Source organism: Athene cunicularia, assembly GCF_003259725.1.
Source record: "Athene cunicularia isolate RWA chromosome 3 unlocalized genomic scaffold, athCun1 chr3_part1, whole genome shotgun sequence".
Taxonomy (NCBI): Eukaryota; Metazoa; Chordata; class Aves; order Strigiformes; family Strigidae; genus Athene; species Athene cunicularia.
The window spans coordinates 58,962,376-58,986,554 of record NW_020799097.1 but is presented as its reverse complement, the minus strand read 5'-3'; the positions used below and the strand labels follow the sequence as shown (position 1 = coordinate 58,986,554).

At 40.5% G+C, this 24,179-nt stretch overlaps 1 protein-coding gene across 1 annotated transcript in view; it reads left to right on the top strand.

Moving 5' to 3' along the window:
* The first annotated feature begins 891 nt into the window (after positions 1-891).
* Positions 892-24,179, top strand: part of THEMIS (thymocyte selection associated) — a 75,641-nt gene continuing 52,353 nt past the window's right edge. Inside the window, exons 1-2 of the mRNA XM_026845755.1 lie at positions 892-982; positions 15,467-15,625. Of these exons, the coding sequence (XP_026701556.1) occupies positions 892-982; positions 15,467-15,625 (250 nt within the window). The remainder of the gene's footprint in view (positions 983-15,466; positions 15,626-24,179) is intronic.

Here is a 24,179-nt window from a genome sequence, read left to right as displayed (position 1 = left end):
ATCTGCCACTTACTTGTTACATGGTCTCACTCTTCAAGAGTGCTGCTGCAATGTCTGAGCACTTGAACAGACTCAAAACAGCAGAGTTGGGACCGATGCTGGGGGTTTGCCCTCAGTGCAATCTGATTTTTCACTTGGCACTGGGCAGTAGCCTCATAAAATTCATTCCCAGTTGCAGCACCTCAAATTCAGGTCCCCACAAGTCACTGGAGACTTTAAAAAATCTTGGCCATTTGGCATAACAACATTGTGTTTTAATGTCCATTTACATGAAAATAATTTGTATTCTATTTGTATGTCTTAAATCCAGATACAATATTTAAGACAGCAAAAAGCACAAGAACAAAATGGCTTCATTTATTTTCTTCAAAGGTTGTTTGCGGTTTTGAAGAGAACAATCACCAAACTATTTTTCTGTGCTCCAAGAAAAAAACAAAACAAAAACAAAACAACCCACCCAAACATGATGTTTTTTCCCCACTTTAGGCAAGGCTGATATTCAGTATTTTCTTTTCACAGAGTCAATAACCATCGCTGCCGAGATGGAGTTTTGTGGCAGATCTCCTTGCCACCTCTGAAGCCCAGTACCCACAGCACCCACCGCACCTCTCCCAGCCTGGTGTGGACCTTCAGTGGGGATGGATACCCTGGCCTGGTGGAGGGGTCACTGACTTGGCATCCCCCCGCCTCACCCCACTTCAGCTGCAGCCATGGGAGGAAGTGGCCACGGAGGAGAGGAAGTAAAGTACCTCCCTGTGCTGCTCCTCCCATCCGCCACCGAGCCCCACAGCTTTCCTGGGCACAGCATGTACCAGGCTGCAAGTGTTCCTGCCTTGAAAGCTTTTCACTGGTCTTTACGTGTCAAACCCACATGCTGCCTTGCTGCGGACCATGACATCTACCCTGGAGAAGTTCATTCATTCTCTGGACCCCAGAGCCCTTCCCAGGGTCCTCCAAATCCAGTCAGGCATCTATTTCCAAGGTGAGCATCGAGTGCTTTCTGGTAGGGCTTCGTAAGTCTGACTTTGACATCAGGTCCCACTTGGGACTGGGATGTGGGGGAGGCAGAGGGAGGATGCTGACAGAGTTGTCTCCCAGCAGCTTCTCACCAGCTCTGATTTTTCCTTTGAAGAACCAGCGTAAAGCTTTGGAAACATCTTTGGTAGGGTGTGAATCTGGTCTTCTCACGGGCAGTGAGGAAGGAGCTGTAATTAGTTCTCATTGCATCCTGGAAAGAGTACTGGAGTGAGTCATGAATTTGCTTTGCACTCACACAAAACTATCAATCCAGCAATTGCAAATCACCTCACAGAGGTGATTAAACTTAACTCTGCTCTTCTGGGGTTGGCATGGAGAGGTGCTCTCTGTCTCAGAAATAAAGAACCAGGGAGTCTGGAAATTGACCATGAGGGACCATAAGGTTTTCCTGAAGTTTATGCCCTGCATTTGGTGGTACTTCAGGTGGTGCAGCAATGCAAAGGGATGGGTATGAGACAGACAGGCGCATCACAGGGGCAATGTTTTGCTGGGTTTTCCTGCTGCAGATCTTTGTATGGTGTTTTTAGTGCTGCAATCTGCTTGTGCATAAAACACAGTGGAAGGATACGGTAAAGAAGCTTTCACTGTTTAGGGCTTGGTTAGGGCACTAACAGGGACTCTAATGACAGTGAAAACACCATGCAAGCCCATGTATCAGTCTAGGAAAAGAAAGTTGTCTCCCTGCCACTTCAAGGGAAAACTTGGGGTCAACCTAAATAAAACAGAGGGCTTCATTAATCTGCTTCATCTTCAGACAAATACCTGCTTTGGGATCCACAGTATCTATGTTAATCTAAATATTGCCATGCTGCTCCATAGTAGGAGGAGAGAGGAGATGGCTGCCATTTGCTGTGGACAAAGTCTGAGCTGCGATCAGCAGCTGTGGCTGGAGTCGACAATTCTTCCCTCGTGAGAGCAGCTTTTTGGGGTAGGAAACAAATGGGAAAGGACATACTTAAGCTGTGATGGTAGCGTACTGTCCATCTTCTCCCAGTTGCCATCCTGGCTGCTCTGAAAACTGTCTAGGACACATAAAGAGCAATGATACACAAAAAAGCATTCTGGAAAACAATCTTGGCCAAAATTATCAGAAACTTTAGGAAATACGCTTTTTCTCACCTTTGACATGTGGTCTGTTCAAGTTTTACATTGTAAACCGGTCCAAGACCTCCAGCTAAACTAAGTTCTTAATAAGGAATCCACTACCTAAGTGATGAAGAGTGGAATTTAAACTAAAAATGAGAAGATGACCTCCTTAAGTCAGAGTAGCCACCATACTTGTCTCTTTCCACACACCTAGGAAACAGAGGTAATGTAACTAAAAGTTGGTTTTTTGTGTGTGTATGTATATATGTATGGATATGTTACACAAAATACTGATATATATATATATATGTATGTGCAAAATACTATGATAAAATTATCAGCGCTCAGTTGCCAGCAGGTTTCTGAGTTCCTACAGTCTGCATCCTGCTGCTAGTAGATGGTAAAACTCATACTAGTACATCTTTGGAGGCAGAGTATTTCAGCTTGTGCTTCCATGTACTGTGCAAACCCCTCCACATGAGGAGAAAAAAACAGTGGTAACAGCCCACAGATCATTTTGTAGCAATGCCCTCGCATGTGAGAGAAAAAGGCTATTAGCTGATGGCTGTCTTGGGAGGGGGTGGTATGTGCCCTAGAGACGCGGGAATGTCTGCACTAAAAACGAGAGCCCTTGTGTTGCTCTGATGCTTCTTCAGTCTTCAGCAGCACCACCTCTTGATGTTCTCTACTCCCAGTGGCTTTCTCTCAGCTGTACTCATACATGTTTCTACCGGCAGGCTAGATGCAGCACTAACACACATGCAGGTGTTTCTTGCTTACACAATGAGCAAGGCTGATAGAGACGTGTTACTTGGCTCCCTCTCCTCACAATCGGCACATCCCCAGAATACTTGCACGTACCTCGAAACACCGATGTTCACTAGCAGGCTTGTGCTGGTTCCTCTGTCATGTACTTCATTGCTTCAGACGATGCTTGAGACACTCGAGACACTCTGTCCCTGATAGGTTTGCAGGATCTAGGGCTACAAAAGCTCTTCTCAGGTCAGACTCTCCCTTTGTCTACCTCCCTCTCTCCCTGAGCTCTCTGTCTGTGTCGGATTTCTCTTAAACTTTTTGCTCCCCTCCATACCTGACAGCAGGGGTGAACACGCTGTTCTGTGATTGCATTATGATTTATGTTGCATTTTCTGAAGCACGAGTAGTGCTTCAGAAAGAGTCTGAAGTAACTCCTGTTATATTGCTAAACAGGAGTGGACCACTTTGTGCACTTTGAATTTCCATTAGGACAACCATTCTTTAGTCCTTTCTCAGGCAGATTCTCCCACCCCCCCAAACAAACCTTTTGATTTCTCTTACCTCATGCAGTACACCAGCAATCACACTGTGGGTAATGGCAGGTCTATTGACGGGGAACACGGGTTTATTGCTATAGTTGCAGGGACCAAATCAGAGCATTCGTGCACTGATTGTAGTAGCTCCCAACTGGCTACAAAGTCAGCTGAGTTCTACTTGGATTAGCAGCTTTATGGAGTTGGATTTCATAGGAATCTTTAACCATTCTCAGCACAACTTGCAGATAGTAAGGCAGAAGATTTATTGTTAAAGCATTAGTTGGGAAGATTAATTTTCTGGTGTAAGAATTTTAAATAGTGAGAATTTGTACTTATGTACTTCCTATGTATATTCCCCTCTCCACAATCGCAGAAAAACGTGCAAGGTTTCTTAATGTCAGTTTAACCATGTACATAGAATGGCTCCTGGAGTAAATAACGACCTACTAAATCCAATTGTATTGTAACATCAAAGCTGCAGCAGCCAAACAGTGAAGGCTGTAGCTATCTAGGTGGTAAGGAGACAAAACTTGGTTCATTCACTGGTCTTCTGTGGTGCAATGTGTGCTATGGGGATGAAACTCTTCATTTACGCTATCTGGAAGTAATATTTTGCACACACTGCACTTAGGTCTAGATGATTTTACAAAGTAAATATATGACTTGCAAATTAGCCCCACTGCTCTTGATAGAGTTTCAGTACCTCTGGAAGCATAAGGAAAGCATAAGTCTTTGTAAGGATGGATTTTTTTTTTTTTCATGTAGTAAGATATTTTTATTAGAAACTGCAAAATCAAGCTCCAGGGAGAGTGGGAATTTGCTTGCCCTTGGTCAAGGTAAAAGCTCTAAAAGACCCCATTCTGCCTTCATATCTATGTTACACCAAATGCAATCTACGTCTTTCTTTTTAGACGCAAGCATGCCTGCTGCAGCTCCTGGTGGAGAGTAAGTTGAAAACATGCTGCGTGCACTCGTTCCACCATTAGTCTCTCTACTGGCCTATCAAAAATTATGTTCCTGATGCTATAAATGGAATTGTGATTTATTTAACTGTATCTCCCAAAACTGCAAATGGATGTAACTACATAGATCCTATTTCCATGCAGAATACTTTAAGGTAGAGAAGCTACAGTCGATTGAATTTTTGCTGTTGGTAGTGAATATTACATCCCAGAAAGCTTTTTGAGGAAACTGTTCTTGTTCACCTCTCTGTTCCTGGCCTGAAGCAGAGGGGAGGGTTTCCCTGGGATGCTGTCACTGTGTTTCATGCTACACCTGGAGTTTTGGGTTGGTTGAAGCCTTACCCAGTTTGCCTCAAGCAGGATAGCCAAGGTTTGAGGAGCTTGTTCATACTCCCATGTTCCCAGTGCCCCTTCCCTCCATCAACTGTGACTGTGTAGTCAGAGCCGCAACCTGCAGTCACCATCTACAGCAGTCCAACACTATGCAGAGTCAGGAACACAGAGTTGTAGTAATAGCCCTGAGTTCTTCTAAAGTGCCTTTCATTCATCACACTCAAAGGACCATGCAGAAGTAGAGCAATTATTGTTATCCTTGGTTTAAAAACAGAAACACGGGTGGAGAGGAAAGTTCTGCAAATCCCAGGGATGCCTCTCAGGGCAGTTGTTTGGACTCTGCAGTCGTAATATCATTGCTACAGAAACTGGACTGTTGAACCTCTGAAGGGAATAGGAAGGCTGATTGTAAAATGAGGGCAAGTTTGCCAGATAGATACAAATATCTTGGTAATCAGCACTGATTAGAAAGGAACTACAGTGCAGACTGAAGTACATGACAATTTAATAGCTCATTAAAATATGTTATTAAAAAATGAAACTACTGAAACTCCATTGGAAACTGATTTGATTGAATACTTTTCTTTGAACATTTTAGTAAATATTGATGCTTAGTGAGCTAAGTACTGTATGACCACTGATTTTTACAGATAGCATGCAAAGACAGGCTTCCATCTTTATGTTGCAAAAATTATGTCTGTTTTAATACTGATATAATTATTTTATGGGTAATTGAATTTAATATTCTGCAGGCTTAATTTAACCAGTGGCAGGACAGTAAAAACTGTCAAACTTTAATTGTGAAAAAATGTAGAACTGCTCAAGGCACCTATTCTGTTGGTGTTAATTGCCACTAGCCATGTTCCCTACCTGAAGCATTCTCATTTTTCTTCTGCCTAAATAGAAATCCCACATTGCCTTTTTTTTTCCCCCTGAGGCTAAATGCACACATCAGTGATGGGATTAGGACCCCAAGGATGGGGGCTTGCCACAGTACTTCTCTGTGCGTTTCAGCTGTTCCAAAGCAGAATTTGTGTTGTGTAAATTGCAGTGCTCTCCTGGAGCTCTGGAAAGTGCCAAGTCTTTCTGCAGAGGGAAAAAGTGGTGGGAAGAGACAATGGTGGGGTCACACAAACATCCCTGGTTAATGCTCTTCGAGGTGGAAGGGAGTTAAAGATGTTCAGTGTCACCAGGTGGGGATCCCCCCTCTGGGTGGCTGCTTGGTGCTCTCTGACAGCTGCATGAGGGGTGATGCAAAAAAACCCCAGCCCTTTGGGATTTGCACCTTCTTTGGGGAATGTGAATTTCAAAACTCTCTTTGGTGAACTATAGAGAACATGAACATGCTCAGGCTCACAGTTCCTCTTGGCTCTCCTTTGCTGGCCGCATATCCATGTCTGCTCACCCTCTCTGCAGTTTCAATTTCACCCTTCCTGATTCTGTTACGGGGAAACAGCATCTTTCCAGCGTGTGCCTCTGTGAGCCTTTTATGGGTTCAGCAGGCCAGCAGCAGAGTGCTGGAACCACTTATGAAAAGTCCTGTTAACCCCGTAACTGCAGCTAGGCAAACTGAATAGAAGAGGAATCCTCATATATGAAGTCTCAGCTGCCCAAGTCCCAATTTAGAAAAGAAATTGCTTTTAACACTAATAGTTAGAAAACGATCATGTAGGATGGAATGATTTTTTACTGGTTTTAAGCCAACCTAGAGAGAACAAATCCTGCTCCCTTATCAGTGTGAAAAGCCAGTGAGTCAATGAAAGCTAGGATGTGAGGTCTGTAATACGTATGAAAAAAACAAGCAAGCTGCCTCTTCAGGATTAATAAAGGCACTTTTTCTTATAAAAAGCAACAAGACATATTAATCAGAGGCTAAAGCATGGACAGCTTTGAACAGCCTTGATGAAGATAATTAGGTTTGTATTTCTTACAGGTGAAAGTTCAATAAAAATGACCCGTGCATTTACTGGGTGAACTCTCAGTTGAGTGCATGCCAAAGGGAGAATTGCACATGAATGGTAGAAGTTTGTGGTGCAGTGTTTGCGCTTCCTAATTTGTCTTATTTTTTTTACAGAGATAGAAGCCAAATCTGTCTGTAAAAATTGAAGGTTTTTTTCCCTTTGAACATCATTGTTGTCCTTACTCTCGATTCAGCAGTTAGGGCTGAGTCCTAGGTACAGCCAGAGTAGCAGATAGTTTGGATTCTCTTTTGTGGTCAGTAGCCAGAGCATGTTGGTGTATATTCTCTATTAATATGTACCACTGAAACTCTCCTGCGCTTGTTCAGGCTGCTTCAAAACCATGTTTTATTCTGAACAAGAAGGAAAGTGCCCTTCAGTGAATGCAATATGAGAACAAAACCTGACTTTTATGGGTCAAATATTGCTCATTTTATTCATGCTGCCCTCAATGGGATGACTCATCCAAACACAGTGAGAAAAATCTGACCCTGTATAGCTGGTGCTCAGGGTGAAGCTGTTTCAAGGATCTCCTTGTGGTGATTTTTTTTCTGTGACATTCAGCTTCAGGCATCTCTATGGATGGCATGGGAGGTGGGCAGAATACCCAACTTGCCTGGCTTGTCTCAACACAGGGATCAACCCCCTGCCTTGGCTTGCTGAGATGTGCTGGTTTCTTGCAGTGGAGAGGGCTCCCTGGCTGTTGTTGCACATTGTCCTCCAGGGATGAGTCCAGCAGGACAAGCTCCATTTCCCTACACATGAACCTGCCATCCTATACAAATAACAAGACAATTTTCACAAACTCAGGCTCTGGGACGATAAGGGGGTGACTATAGCAAATGACAGAGGAGGGAAAGATCCTGAAATAAACATCTCATGATACACAAGCCCATGACCATGCACTATTTCTAGGTTACAGGGCTTTTGTGGGGTATTTTTTTCTTCCAGTACCTGGTGATCTATGCACAACGGAACATGACATTAGTTCAGGTTCATGGTTTCTGGTTAGATCCGTTGGACACACTGTAATGGCACAAGGGGCAGCATTGGCCTGATCCTGCAACTTAATTTAAGCAGCCTTTTTAAACCTAGTCCAACAAAGCACAGATTTTCTGTTAAAGACACACTTCAATAAACATACCTTAAGTCAAAATAATTAACACTGCAAAGAAAATGAATAAAACTAAATAAAAAACAAACAGCTAAAACAGTGAATAATGCTCTTCAAAAGGAGATTTTGGCATTCTCATCACTGCTACTGTAATTCTGACTTGTGTGGGTAAACCAAACAAAAGGTCAAAGATGTTGCATTTGGAGCTGTGGTTTCACTTGCTCTTTCCATTATAGTGGGTGATGCATGCACAAAGCTCTGCTGCCACATGCAGAGCACAAGCCCTCTGGATAGATGAGAATCAGAAGAAAGTATTAAAAAAGAAAAAAAGGCCATAAACCTATCAGGAAAGGAATAAATCAGAAACTGCAGAAGTAATTTTTTTAAAAATTCCATTATGATTGAAATGGCTTAAAGCACTTGACATTTAAAGTTTGACTTTATATGGCAAAAGATAAATCTTACAGCTTTTGTTTTTTGATGGTTTTGTGCTGGCAAAAATCAGACCCTCTGCAGCCTAATTAGGTAAGATCAAGATAAGATGCCTTCTTTGCACAGAAGCTTTTGAAGGGAGTTTATGTCTGTGGGAATTCAGCAGCTGAACTCCTTGGAGGATTTGTGTCCCAGACTGACCAAAGTTGCAGATTTTTATTGCTTAGGATATTTTAAAGAGAGAAGAGCTGTTACAAAGCCCAGTAAGTTGCTCTGTCACTTGATAGAGGATCTTCCACACAAATTCACGCTGCCTTCATGACCACTGCTAGCCCTGCGCTTCTGGAGCACTGTAGGGGCATGGGGAAAGCTGGGCGAGAGGTGGATGAACCTTCTGGGGGTAGGAAGGAAGGAATGGATACAAGCCACACAGGTGCTTATTATCTGTAATTACTATTTGTAACCACTCCTGGGACTGGAGAGTGAAGCTGGGGCATGCTTCCTTCTTAGCTTGCTATTGTGCATATGATTTTCAGCCTCCTTGTATTTTCCCCACAAGATGTTAGTTTATTTGAGTTTAGTGGGGAAATGCTGATGACATCTTCGGTGCTCAGTAAGTATCTGACTGAAAAAAAAAAAAATGACACCTAACTTCTCACCATCAGCAACTGGTTGCTTTTCCCTACTTAATCAGAGTATAATATGATTAAAGTTATTAAGCAAAACTCTCCTCCCTGCAAATTTAAAATAGATTTCTCTTCTTGCCAAAGAACAGAAACTCTGAACAATTGGCTAACTCCCAAATAATGCCCATAAAGAATGATATCTTTTTTATTGACACACTAATTATAGATACATTATGCCCTTCATATTACTTTGGGAGCCTGCAGCAGCCTTAATAAAACTGTGATTTCAGCTGAGCTGTGTTGTAGGGGAAAGCAGACTATTGTAATTCTGGCTGAATGGCTGCACCAGGGGATCATGCCTTTATATGAAAGTGGAACCATTTCACCAGCCCCTTAAAGAGTCACCTCTGATCCGGGAAGACAGCACCCATATGGGCAACTGATGACAACATAATAGTGGAGAAAGAAGCACTGGGAAAAGGACACCGGGACAAAGTTCTACTCTTTCAGGACATGTAGAGACATCTTTCATCTCCCTGCAAAGCAGCCAGGTTCCCGGTTCTTTGGATCTTCTTTCAAAGACTGCTCAGCCTGCCAGCTGCAATGAATTTGGTGGGTGCTACTGAGAGATGAAAGGGAGAATTTTTTCCTTCAAGGATTCAGACTTACGGGGCTAGGGAGTCAATGCCTAGTGGTTTGGTTTTGTTAGGAGAAAAGCTTGGTCTTTGTTAAAAAAAAAAAAAAGAAGAAATGAAAATAAAAGAATGGGGGATGTTTGAAAGTGCTTAGCAGCACCATGTAGCAGACAGACAGACTGGGAGTCAGCCAGCCTGGGCTTGAGTTCCAGCCTTGCTGAATGGTCCTCTGTACCACCTTAGTGAAGCCTTTTGTCTTGTTTGCTCTTTCTCCCTAGCTCTCCTTGCTAAACTGCCCAGGGGCGTGTAGCAAAAGCGAGTTATATACCGGTGATGTATTATTGTTGTTTAGTCATGGACCTGATTTTGAGTCATATTTCCCATCAGCATCAGTAAAACATTCCATCCAAGAGCAGTCACTGAATGGGGCTCTAAACTGCTGGGAAAAAAAGGGAAATATTACTGAGTTTTTTGCTGTTCTGCCTTGTATTATAAAATCTTTCTCTCACTGGTACTATCATATGACCTGACATGAAGAATGGTATTCTCCATCTGATGCATGCACTATATATTTTACATTGTTGTTTTTATACAGAAAGACTCTTTTTGTACCTATAATGAGTAAGAAATCAAATAAAGGGCTCATGTTAGAGAGGACAGTGGTGTGGCTGCTTAGCATTTTAGGAAAGATGGAGGTAAAAGATACTGAACCAATTGTTATAGTTGCTTTTGCTTTGATGTGATCACAGCAGTTGCTAATATGGATTGTCAAACTAGAGATGAGTTTATGAGAGGATATAAATGTGTTTTTTAGTGAACAAAGCAACAATCCAGAAAAAGTGGTTTCAAAGGCAACAAGCTCTTTAATTACAGCCTTCAAGGGCATTGTTTGATCCCTGTAAATAAGCTGTTTTATTCTGGGTTCTGCTAAAAATGTTTTTTTGCATTATATTGCACACATCTTTCTCAAATCAGAAAGATTCAGTCCTTAAGGTTTCTTGAATTACATTTTCAACATCTTACCCTTGCTTTGTGGCTTGAGTGGGAAAAACAGAGTTACTGTTGTGCAAGAACAAATACATGTGCTAAAAGGTCCATTTTAATTTTTCTTTTACAATATATTGTGTATGTGTCCATATCACACAGCTGAAGTAAAATCTTTCAGGGTCATGTTGTCACACAGTGGGTATTTTCACAATGTTTTAAGACTAATTATTGTGGCTTTTAAAGGAAAAAGAATTTTTATTGTCCCTTTTGAAAACCGTTTAGTTTCCCTCCCTCCCTTTTATCAGCACAAATATTTGCTGCAAATGCCTAGATGACAAATCACACAGGTAACATTTTTCTTGTCTGAATGTAATCTTCATTGTACTATTCCAGGCAAATCGCCAAGCAAGGGCTAAAATCAGGGCTAAGGCAATCTAGTTGCAGACAAATATGTAATTACAATCAATACGGTATGTGCAATTGCACCCCAAAAAATGAATTGTTTCTTGTATAGCTGAAAGAGTTTCATTTTTAAATGATTTTTTTCTCCTGGTATCATTAAAAATGAGGCTTCTGCTATCAAGGTCTTGGCCTGTTAGCCATCCTCCTCCCAGCCTCTCACCCTCATAATCTTTCAACCTCTTGGTGTATTTCAAACGAATCTGATAAAGGAGAAGGTAATTAAAGTCCTAGAAGTTGTCCAGGAAAATGGTCATCTAGGTAGACATCTATCTGTGGACATATATACACCTCTATCTATCAGCCTATCCACTCATAAGTTTTACTACTGATAAGGTGTTGAAGGTTGGTCTCCTTAGTTGGATGGAAAATGTGGTGGCATACCTTCGTTACTCAGTGATTATACCAGCAATTTATCCAATGTCTTCTGGGATGAAAGGTATCATCCTATGTCCATGAGTCCTGGTTTTCTTAGACACTCTCTGCTTCTACTATGCTAGAACATTTCCTCTCTTCTAGAAAACTTAAAGCATCCTTCCTAGATACTTAATACCCTTTCCCTTCTTGATGATGCAAAAAATACATATTTTCTTTCTTCCTTTTTTTTTTTTTTTAACTCAAGAGGGGATTCACTTTCTTTGGTATAGTTACAAGGCATTACCTTTGCCAGTGGGTTATGTACCCATGTAATAGTTTATTTCTTTGATGTTAAGACAACCAACTCCCTTATTTTTTTTTTAATTAAAAACATGACCTTTTTATTAAGTTTTAATTTTAATTTCACTTTTTCCTAGAACTGATGCTTGTAGATGAATGATCCATTTGCTTTCCACAGCAATGTTATGTTTTGTTCTGATGAAAGACCCTGAGAGTTAAGGTGCTGTGACAGCCCTGTGTTTCTATTCTGTGCACACTCTTTTGTGGCTTGCAGTCTGGCATTTATAATCCATCTTTTTTCTGAATGCATTGTCTTGGCCCTTGATGTTTCAAACAGAGCCTGCAGCTCCATGTAATGCTTTTTGTAGACTCCAGTTTGAACTCCATATGCTTGTCTGCCTCAGGTACTTTCTCTCTTTTATGATTGCAGATTTTCTTTTCTTGTATATTTTACCCTTTCTTGTAGTGTTTTAGATTCTCTGCCATCCCTACAGTGCCAGGCCGCTGTTTACCCTGCGTAGGTTGTTATCTTTATTTCTCATGTTTTGCAAATTTTGTTTGCATCTATTTTTGAGCGTTTGGCAGAGCTAGTCTCTTCTCATGGATATTGCCAGAATGGGTCTTCAGCCTTGGACCTGTCACTGGATCAGTGGTTTCACTTTTGGCAAGCACCATTTATACTTTTTATTTTGTGATGGAAGGCAGGGCTTCTCTAACTCTCCCTAGTACAATTTGTAGTTAAGCTATTGTGCCTGCAGAAAAGCAAACCCAATAAAAGTAGTAAGTCTTTCAGAACCAGCCGTGATCAGAAACCGGGCCCTTCTCTGACTCACCGCTTTATTTCTTGGTGGCACCACTCTGCTGCGGATACACTCTGAAGTAGTAGTTAGATCTTATTCAATCACATCACTTTTTTGAGAGGTTCAGCCTCTTAACTGCTGCATTCTTCCCCTCAGGGCCGTTGCTTGGTTTGGTCTCCTCCAGCTACCATGTTATTTGGAAATCAGCCACAGCCGGCGAGGCGACCGAACCCGCGTGGCTTGGTGCCCGTGCTCCTATGGAGTGGCACTGCCTGCTCCTGGGTGCATGCTGGGGCCCGGCTGCACCGAGGGGCACACTTGCAAAGGCTGTCTAGCAGAGATGAAAGCAAACCTGCCCAAAGCCCATAATTAGTCAGTGTAGTTACTTTCTTATGTTAAACGGTCTGTTAGGGGTCTATTTTCAGGAGAAGCTGGCTCTGCACTGAAGAGAAAAAGCTCCAGAAGCCACGACCTCCCATTTTCAGTAGATTTTTGCAAATAGTTGTTCAGAGGTGAAAATATTGGAATTCTTTGCTTCTCTTTCCATGTCTCTATAATGCAGAGCTCGTCACACTGGGTCCTCTGGGATTCCCTGTATAATATCATGGTTGCTTATGATCTCTGCTGTGTCTGATGCGAGGAGTGAGGTGGTTCAGCACAAAAGGAGTATTACCCTCTTCACGGCTGCTCAATCTTTCCCTCTCACTCTAATATGAAATAAGTATTGCACATACACTTTTCTAACTCTCATAAAATATCCTATGGAGCTCAGCTAAAGCAATGAGAGCTATGATAATTCCTCATGTGTTTATTAGAGCAGCAGCCAGCCTACTGATGGGAGCTGTAGCAATATCCAGTGGAGACATCTGAGTTAGTCAATGTCAAATTGTTCAGGGACTAAAGGGAGACCAAACAACTATGCACTATCTTTATAATAAGAAAAACAGATTGTTCTTTTTTACTTAAATGACAGCAGCTCTCTTGGTCTTCTCCTTAGTACAGTATTGGTTGAAAGGATGCATAAACTGTATGTTCTTTCACCTGACTGTGGTTGTTATTTGTGTGGCACTATAATCCAGAATATCTCTGTGCTAATCATCCTGATGTGCGACAGAAAGGCAGTAGCCTGCTGGGAGAGTTCAGAGCCTAAGTACAATTGTTCCCTTGATTCTTTGTAGGATTATCAGCAAGGGAAACGAGTCAATGTTGTCTCACCCAGCCTGCCGAGAGCATCTGCCACATGATACATAAATCTTATTTTTAACCTATATTCTTCTGCATAGGGTTAGAAATGTACATCAGAAATGCACCTGTCTTCTTCAGGGGAGAAGCTGGGTATTTCCTGGTGAAAATCACTTGGCTAATAGTTGCATTTCTGGTAGGACATCTGGAAAAAAAAAAAAAAAGCATCACACTTTTTTTTTTTTTTCCCCAACAACTAAAAGGAGATCTGTGGAGTAAAGGATGCTGCTTTCTGTGGGAAATGAGTTCTACGGGCAATAGCAATATTTCAGTACAGGCCATCTCAATTATTGATTGCTACTATATAGCCAGAGGTCAGGTTTTAAATGTCTTTCATTGCCTGAGACCATTCGGGTTACCTAGGTTAAAAGGAAAAAAAAAAAAGAGAGAAAACTTTAAACTGAACAAGATGCAAGAAAGGGCTGTTAGAGGGACTGTGGGAAGGAAAATCTATCTTCTCAGAGGAGATAAAGAGAATTTATTTCTTCTGGATTTTTGTCAAAAGTGTGACCAGAGAAGGGCAAAATTAACCTTGCAAACCCTTTGAGGAAGAGAGAAATGAAAATGAGAAAAAAAGTATCTTAAGTAGCAGGGCAGTGTTAGTAGCAGAGCAAATTAATACACTCACCAATGCATTGGGAGTGGAAATGGGAATAATGTTTCTCACCATGTGGGAAATGAAATTCTGAGATGGAACTTCAGAAAAGGTACTTTCACATCACTTCAGGTCAGAGCTTGGTAAGTTCTTGGAGATATGTTGGTTTAGGCCCTGCCAGGACCAGAGACCACGTTGCCGTTGCCCCTCCCCGACCCTCAGCCAGTCAGGCTGGCAGTGAGGCACAAACCCCGGGTTAAAATAAGAAGAAATTTAATACAATAGGGTAATAAATAACAATTTGAACAACAACAGTAGCAATGATAACAACAATAAACAGCAATAACAGTGAACAAGACAAAAGATATACAGAGAAATACCACAATGGTTACAGACAGCTCGCTCGCGATGCTCCCCGCTACCAAAGCCACAAAGGAAAAAGTTCCCGTGCTCTTGCGCCTGGACCTGACATCAGCATGGTATGAATAACCTGGATGGAGATCCCTTCCCCTCTCTGCTGGGGAAACTTAACCCTATCCTAGCTGAACCAGAACAGGAGGGAACTGCACAGCATCAGAACAGAAGCTGGCATTAAAGTCAACATTTCTGATGTTTTGTCTTCAATGCAATTCTATCTACAAATGGAACACTGTGTTTACTGCACTGCCTTTATATATAGTTAATTAATCCCAGGTCACAAATCTGCCATGTCAGAATCAGTAGGCTCATTTCAGCATGAGGCAGGGATTACCATGTTAATTTGCCAGTTTTTCAATTGCTTGTATTTTCTTCAGGTTTTCTGATACTACAGAAAGCTCGAATGCTGGTTGCACTTTGATGTCTCCTGTCCTCTCCCTAGGCACCTTTGAGGGTCTATGGGTTTTTGTCCTCCATTGATTCCTATGGGATGTGCTATGCCCTGTGATATGTGGCTCTTGATGACCCAGGTGATCCTATGATGTACTTCATTCCATTTTGGTCTAATAACTTAGAAATGCAGGTTCTTCACACCTTGTTCTTCTTCCATGCATCTAAGAACAGTGTACACACAGAGCTGATTAGAGACCACTGAAGACACAAGGTGGATTTTCTTGTGACCCTAAGGAAGAAAATGAAAATTTAGTTATAGCAGGATAAGTATCATTTCATATAACTTCAATTTTAAGTATTTTTGCTTTCATTCAAAGAGGTAAAGACCAAGTGAGAAAAAGATAAATAACACTTTTCTTTCCTTTTGTATTTCTTTTCAGGCTCCATCTATGAAATGTTTGGAAACGAATGCTGCCTGTCAACAGGAGAAGTCATTAAAGTTATTGGCTTCAAAATTAATAAACTCATAGCAAGTATCTGTGAGGATAATGAAGTCAGCCAGTTTTCAGCCAAAGTGGAATTACCACTAAATTTTCCTGGTATAGTATTTCATGGATTATTTTTGAATTATAACCCTGAGTAATCACCTTTGTTCATTTTATTGATTTGCTGTCTTGATTGATACTTGTTTGAGGTTACAACTCAGCTGTCAAGGATATAATTTTGTCAGATGGCACAAGACACAATTGACTAATTTTTAAATTTCAACTCTTACAGTCCTTTTTCAAGCCTGGTTAGAAATTATTAATGTTATGTTTAGTAGGAATGTCTTCTATACTTGAGGTCACTCAGTGTAAGAACCACTACAAAAATCTTTTCACTTACTTATGACTTTGCCAAACTTTGTCTGAGCTGAAATCTTCCTTGCTATGTGCCCAGACTATAATTTATTTACTATTACTCTGTTTTATTATTTTGGTATAAACTATTTTGACTACTTTGTTCCATTTTGGTTTTATTTTAAGGATTTGTTTTAATTCCAGTGGCCAAAGTGGCTGCTCCATGACTGGAAACAGTATTAGAGGAAAATGGATCTGGTTTTCTGCTTAAAAAACACTTCAACTGTTCTATAGAGAATTCCCAAAATATCTAGATTTTGGAGGATGGACTTGAAATTTGTCATGTGGTACTGACTTGTTATTTGAAACATGTCTTCCTCTGTCCATATGGCACTTTTAGGGAGAGCTGGCCAAGCACTGTACCCAGGGTACCTAGTTCATCACGTCATATTTATTCATTTTTCAGTTCTGCTTTCTTCTCAGTTCCTCTACTGTTAGGGCCCAGCAATCTTAATTAGGGAAGTGATTGGGGTGCAGAAGGAGAAGTGCTGAGTTGTACGTATCCATGTATGGGAAGCAGAGGTGGCAAACTGGGTTAGGAAACTGGCAGAAAGAGATTGCACCTTGGAGCAGGGCAGAAGGATGAAGACTTGATGTGCAAAGGTCTGGGACTGGAGACAGTGGTGGAGGTGGTTACCAGCATCATAGAAGGATTGCACCCACACAGAAATATATATGTAGGAGATTTCCTACACTGGGAGTCTTGCAGACAGCAGAGGTAATGGGAGGTCCTCGGGGAGAGGAGATGAGCAGTCTGGGAAACAGCTCAAGGAGGCTCGTGGGAAGTGCGAGGGAGCCTGTGTAGGTCTGGGACACCATAGTTATGGGACACCGTAAACACTGGGAGAGAGCACACAGGACACAGCAGCCCTCAAGAGCCTGAGATCACATCCAGGACTCACTTTTGTTAATGCACTGGATGAGTCTACAGATTTGTAGAAAAAAAACACCAGAGTGTAAACATTTAATTAACACTGTATTGTACTGCAAGCACATGGGAGATTAAATTGATGCTGCATGAGGAAACAAAATACGAGTGTTTTCTAGCGTTTGAGTGCTTGACTTGGTAACATTACTGATGTTCTGATGCATTGCTGAGCACATGAGAATGTGTGCGCATGCACTTATATGGTTTAGGTTATGCCAATGTCCAAACTGGTATGTGTGATTTCTGCAGAGGGAGATGCTTCTTGAAGCAAATAAAATGTAAAGGCACATGTGAATGAAATGTTTCATCTGAATTCGACAGGAAAGCATCTTTTGCCATGCCTTCATTTTCCATCTCCAAAACACAGATTTTTCTCTGAAATGGTCCTATAGATGATTTTCTTTTCCCCAGTAGATCCTCAATTTAGCTTCATATTTTTCTTACTTGGTGAATCAGAACCCTTTATATGAGCACTTATTAAAAGACTTTTTTGGAATGTCATTTTCAAGCACTAGTAGGGCCCAAATGTAGTGATCAAAGACACTTTAATTTTCTGTGGCTATCTAGAGATATTGAAGTACTGCAGTACTGTGAACTCTCAAGATACTTGGTATTTTTCTTGAAATCCAAGCTTTTTTGCTATTATTAAAATTTCTTCTGTCATCTCTAACATATATATATATATATACCTATAGGAAGTCACAGTCTGTATCTTGATTGGCAGATGGGTTTGAACATTTGAATCCTAAAATATCCAACAAAACCAAGTGATAGAAGTAATCCTACATTTATTAATGTTTAATCTCCTGATTTTTAGAACAGAATGACTTGTGATTTCAAATGCCTGAACCTGGTGAATATGGATTTGTTTGCATTCAAGTGATCAATTTTACAGCTTGGCATTTGGATGTTGTTGCCCTATTGAGCACATTTTCAAATTTGGTCTAATCACTACAATTTGCATGCATACTTATGAACTCTCACAACCAGTGTTCTAGAAAACTGGGTTATTTCACTAGAAAAATAAATTCAGAGTTCATTTTGCTGAAATTTATCATTATTATCCTCCACATGACAGCTATTTCTGAACAGCAGCACTGAAGAGGGGCATAATGACACTTCTTATTAGCCCAACAGGGAGCACCGCTCTCTTGTTTCTCTCTGTATATGTACTCTTATCCATTCAAGAGCTTTTTGGTAAGATGTAAATTTGTCATTTGTCTAATTTAGTTCTTAGCTGAAGAATAATTCTGCTTTACAAAGTCAAGATGTCTCAGTCTCTGCTTTTTCTTGACCTTTTTCCTTTTCACTTTATTACATACACATGCTAAGCTCTGAATAGCATTGTATTAGAGTGCTGCTGACTTGTCCCTGTCTCCAGATCAAAGCACAGAACCGAACTGCAGATGATCTTTTTCACACTGCCATTGACTTCATTAAAAATATCCGCAGGTCTCTAAGTGTCTGGCACTGTATTTACAGTGCTCTCTTGCTGATGTTGATGCAAAGAAATCTTTTGCTTTGATGTTATTTTCTATTTCCTCTGTCATGAGTTATCATTTGCATGTGATGGGCTCATGTATCCTTTCACTGTGTGCGTGATGGCATAAATAAGCAACGCTTCTATTTAGGTTACTCTGGGGATAGTGTCTCTGTGAGTGAAGAACTGGGCTCATTGGCTTTAAACGAGCCTTACTCTTTGTCTTTCTGAATGTATTTGCAGTCTACAGAATTTCTTTTTTCTGCTCTGGCAAATCAGATCCTTGATAAAGGCCTAATCTGCCCTTTGCATTAGAGAAACCACTGCAACCGCAAGTTCACTATCTGTGTTATTTCATTTTATACTCATTCTAATTTGTTCTTTTTCATGCCTCAGAGGGCCAGGCTATTCTTTCTATCCTCATACATTTGGTGAAAAAAACCAGAAGTGTGCTGTTACTCTAGACACTTCAATGGCTACATCTAACAGCATTTTGAACTACAATTTTCACTACTAACAAGTTAGCAGAGACAGGTAATTTGCACAACACCTGAACTATGTGCCAGCGCAAATGTTTTCATTTTGTTCTGTTATATTCCTTCTTCTGCAAAAATGTTTCTGGGCTGTCCCTGTTCCCAGGAGAACCCTGACAGTTGCTGCTATTCATTTGTACGTGGTTCTGACAGACACGCAGATGAGCAAGAATGTCCCTTTGAGCTCTCAGCCTCTGCAAGCCACAAGAAAGGAGACTTGTCTGTGGCCACGCAGCACATGCATGGAGGACAGGGCTTAGGCACTAGAAGGGTCATCTTTATAGGAGATAGCAGAGTGGGTGATGGAGGTGAGGGAAAAGAGGAATAGCAGTCAAGTCAGCTCCAGGGAAGTTGGGAGCTGAGCTCTCCCCAGTCTTCTGCATTATCTTGGGAAATAGAAACTACTAGTTTGGGACAGAAGGTCTTTCTGCTATTTTTTTTCCTTGAAAGCTACTTGCTGCTCTACTAGGTGAGTCTAACTACTCGTTTTCTCTGGGGAAAAGAAGAAAAAAAGAGAGTAAAAAGGATACTCCTTCAGCACTCTAATTAACACTGAAAATGAAAAGTCTATAAAGCTACAGGGAGGTACACTTTATCACTATAACCAGTTAAAGAGAGCTACATATTTCTGTAAAAATCCTTCTATCAAAACATACTTTCCCAGAGGACTGAGTGGGTGATCCTTGGGCTATGTTTTCTCTCCCATACCAGCGAAAATATTTTTTTCAGAATTCTAAACCCTCTTTTTCTACCAAGGTGTACATAAATGCCTAAAGCTTTTCTTGAAAATGATGGGCTGTTAGGTTTGGGGTTTATTAACTATCATCTGATGGCTAAGCAGGCACTTCACCTAGTAAAATGCCATTAGTTGTAGAGGGTTCATGGAGTGTGACAATGGTTATACATTCCTGTAGTTAGTATGTATGTGTAGGTATCCTTGTCTCTATCTGTAATTTTCCCCAAAACTATTCGGCATCAGTGCACTTTGATTGTAGGCCAGATTACATTTAGAGAGTAGACCTATAAAACAATAATGCCAGCTCTCAATAAACCAGCTGGACTTTTTTCCAGGTTTGTTAGTTCCATCTGTCCTTCCCCCCAATAGTCCAAGATCTCTTGGGAAAGTCTAAGTGAATTTGATTCAGTCATTTTATGATTTATGAAAAAGTACAAAAATACTTTTGTTTGACCTCAAAATGTCCAGCCTTTAGCATCTCAAACTTACCATATGTCTCCTACTCTGGAGATTTCCTTGTTATCTTAGATTTGGAAAACATTTGGTTTTGTAATATGATTCATAATGAATTTAATAAGGTTCTGAATTATTGCTGATAATGTTGTTTGGTTTTTGTGTTTGGTTTTGTTTGGGTTTTTTTAAATATATATCGAGGCAAGGAGAGCATTTATGAGAAGATACCATGGTAGATTATGGCACTTAGATAGGAACCACAGTGGCTTTCACCCATCATACCAATATAACTTTTTATATATTCACCTCTTTTCTATAGAGAGAGAAACATATGGAAATTTACAAACCATAAGCATAAACAGGTGCCTATTAGATGCCTCTATTTCATGGGTCTCATCAATACAGAAGCTAAGTATGCAAGGCCACATGGCTCTTTAGTTGCCTATGCAGACATTCTGTTACCGAAATTAAGAAAACCAGCAGAACGGAAGGTGAAGATTTTTCTGCTCCCAACCCTGATGAAGTCATTCTGTCTGGGCCCAAGGGGATCATCAGTTATCTAGTTTTGTATGAGATTTGGTAATTATGTTTCCATATGAAACTTGGTTTTCAACCCAGGATGCTCATCAGTTTGTTGCTGAAATAGCTGGCTTCCAAATTATCTCTGTAGTTTCAGAAAAATTAGTAGAGCCTGAGCCTGCTGTCAGACTCAGAGGAGAAGAATCTTATACCTGTACATTGCCAAATATTTTCAACTGGGAATGTTTTTTTAACATAGTTTATGGAGTTTTTTTTAATGCGGTTCTGGAGGTTTTCTAGGGGCGATGCATGTGCTCCTGTATTACAGATGGATAAACATAGTTATTGCCTTTGGGATACATCATATGTACTTTGAATACAATTTTTAATGAAGAATATTCCTATTTGCTTTCTCCCAGCACAGCTTTGAGACAATGCCTATCTTGTGCTTGTAAAGCATGACACTGGAACACTGTTTGGGGGATACTGTCTTTTCCATAATTTCAGTTTTTCGTCAGCGCCTTGTCACTGAGATATTTTCTACATACTGATGAACCGGTTTGTCTTGGTCTGCATTGACAACTCCAGTAGAGATTAGGACTGGGTTAGCTAACTTGCTCGTTAATAATTGTGTTAAAAATGGCTGTGAGGAACATCAAGAATACTAGTGATAAAGAAAATTGTGCTGAAGTTGTACTTTGCACTTGTGCAGTTACATTCATGGATGTGGCTTCGTTGCAGCCTGGAAAAAGGCCTGAAGGCTTTTCCATAGTGCTGCAGTGAGGAAGTATATGTAGAGGATGACTTTGCACAAGGGTACTGATTTCACACAGGAAAAGCTAACTGTCAGCGTAAGAGTTGCAGAAAGCAGTTATACAGGCACAGCTAGTGACTATCTCTGCAATAGATCAAATAGGCTATTACTCTTTAGGCTGCTGGCAAGACCTCAGAGCTGTTAGTTGCTACAGAACCTAGTGGTCTCGTGGGATACCTAGAACAAACATGTCCGGTCTGGTGATAAATTCAGTTAAAGGCTACTCAACAGACAGAATCCTAACATCTTCTTTAACAAGAAGAGTGCTAAAGCTATGAAGTAAAAGTAAGGTTTTGTTACAGTGAAACAAGAATCACAGCAATTCTTGGAAAAATAAAAATAAGTTGTTGTAGAGGGAATGGTTTAACATATCCTTTTTGAAGAATACACTCTTCAGGAGCTCCTATTTCCATTCAGGGCCCTCAGTTGTGTTGGTTGTGGTCAGTGGGTGAAACTCAGTACAGGAAAAGGTGTGGTAGAAAATAAGCAATTTTGAAGTTTTTCTAGGAATCTCTCAATCTAATTTGTTAAACAATCCCACTATCAGAGGAGGTCTAGGGAGAGGAGTGATTGTCTTCCTAACATCCACCAAAAGCTGTGTTCTGGCAGCATCCCACCCAGGTATCTGCTTGGCATCCTGCTTTTTCTCACACTCTGGTTCCTACAAGAAGAGAGTCATAGCCAGTGTGGACCCAGTTCCCACACTAGACAACTGGGGACAGGTGGATGAGACACTTAAACCTTTGTAGACATGGCAGAAACCACTCATGACCTGTGGAGCTGCCACTAGACACAAAGAGTCTCTAGTGATGCCACACAGCAATCCTTGAGTCCCCATCCTATGCTCCATAACTGCCAAGGTGGGAGTATTCCTTTACCGCAAAGATACAGTGCCCTTTGTGCAGTCCAGAGGAGTCAAGAGTGTGGAGCAGAGGGAACCATAGGGTTTCTGCTAGCTGGCTTTTGGCGAAGGAAGGAGAAAAGGCATTACATCTCCCAAGGAGCATGGATGGCTGCTTTGTTTGTCACTGTAGCTGTAGCTGCCAGTTAACTTACGTGGGTCCCCTGGCTTGCAAACTTGGCCTAGGAATAACCTCTACATTCAGTTATAGTCACTTGGAAGGGGGCCTTAGTCGATGTTTGTCCCAAGAAGCTGCAATGTAATTCCACGTGGCAGCATTCATGCCGCCGTGCAAGGGGAAGAAGACAGCTGAATCACACATTTCAGCTAAACCCTACTATTTAGTCCTCTAAACTGTCCACTTCATCTTCCTCTATAAAAACACTCATGCAAATACAGGAATGTACATATTTTGCTTGTAATGTGGACTCTTAATGAGACAGCTCCAAGGGGCATGATTAACATGAAATAATAATGTCCCTAGGGGATAGATAAGCTCAGATGCAGTGTCTGCCTTGTAGTTCTTCAGCATTTTAATTGTCTTGTGATGCCCACAGTGCTACAACACCCAAACTTTGAAATTACTCCATCTGGTGGTCTAGGATATCAGATATGCTAAAATCAATTCATTTGCTCATTATCTGCAGGCGCTATTTTTCCATTCATGATGTGTCTTTAAACATACTTGGTCTAGGAATTCCCAGTCTGTGTGTGGAAGAATACATAGTACAATGTTTAGCCAGAAACTTTACTCTGCATTTCACTGATCACATTAGTGCTGCTCTTCCTCATACCATGTCTGCATTTTTTTCTTAATGGTTGGTTTCCTGAGAAGGCAGATAAGAATTTAAGATATTTTTTCTTTTTTTTTTTTTTTTTTTTTTTTTTTTTGTATGTATAATATGTTTTACCAAAAACACTTATCAGGGAAAGGTCTTATCCTGGAAATAGTATCATCCTAAAACTATTAGTCTTTGTAATGTCTTTAAAAAGTCTGATATGTGAAATCATAATGAATAATACTTCTAAGCACAACATTGTCATTTATAACCACATTGTTTTACATGCCACTTTGTGGCTGTTTGCATTAATTTTTAGAACATTTACAAGTCTTATGCTTTCTATAACTTATTTAATCTCTCAACATTGAATTCTTAGATTACTACTTTCTGAAGAACTGCAGTGACTTTTCATCTGATACATCATATAGTAACTCCAGATAAAAGGGTAATGTTGCACTTAGATTTCTTTATAGCTCCTATCTTCAGTAGAAAGTCTGAAACTGGTTCATGGAGATCTCTGCAGGATGATTTCAGTTTTCCCTTTGAGGAATTTCAAAGATGTTTTCCTTCAAATAGGAAATGTCTGTACTTCTGTGAGAGTTTTACCATGAGAGCAACGTTCTATCGTCACACATAACAGAGGACACTATAATATGCTTACACGTGAGATACTCTATTACTGCTATTGACGTTAATCCTTTGGTATTTTTAGATAGCACTTTAAATATTTGTCTGAAGGTCTTGCTCATATTTCTTTTTACTCAGTGCTTCCAAGTAGATCTTCAAGTTCTGCATTAGTCTGTAATAGACCTAAAAGGACATTTTAGACATAAAAATTAGGAATTCATGTGTTTTATTTGTGCCAGATTTTTGTTCAGTCATTCAGTTTATAACTACTTCTTTCCAAATATGTAGAACTACAAAAGAGGTAAACTAACACTTGCCTAGACAAATTCTGAAGATCAAGCTTTCATGTGGTCTGCATCAAATTGAACCTACTTTCTTTATCAACTTTTGAAACATATAAGTGATTACGTCACTGGCAGTTTCAAGTACATTTACAAATCATTTTGCATCCTGGTAAATAACATATATGCATTTCTAATAA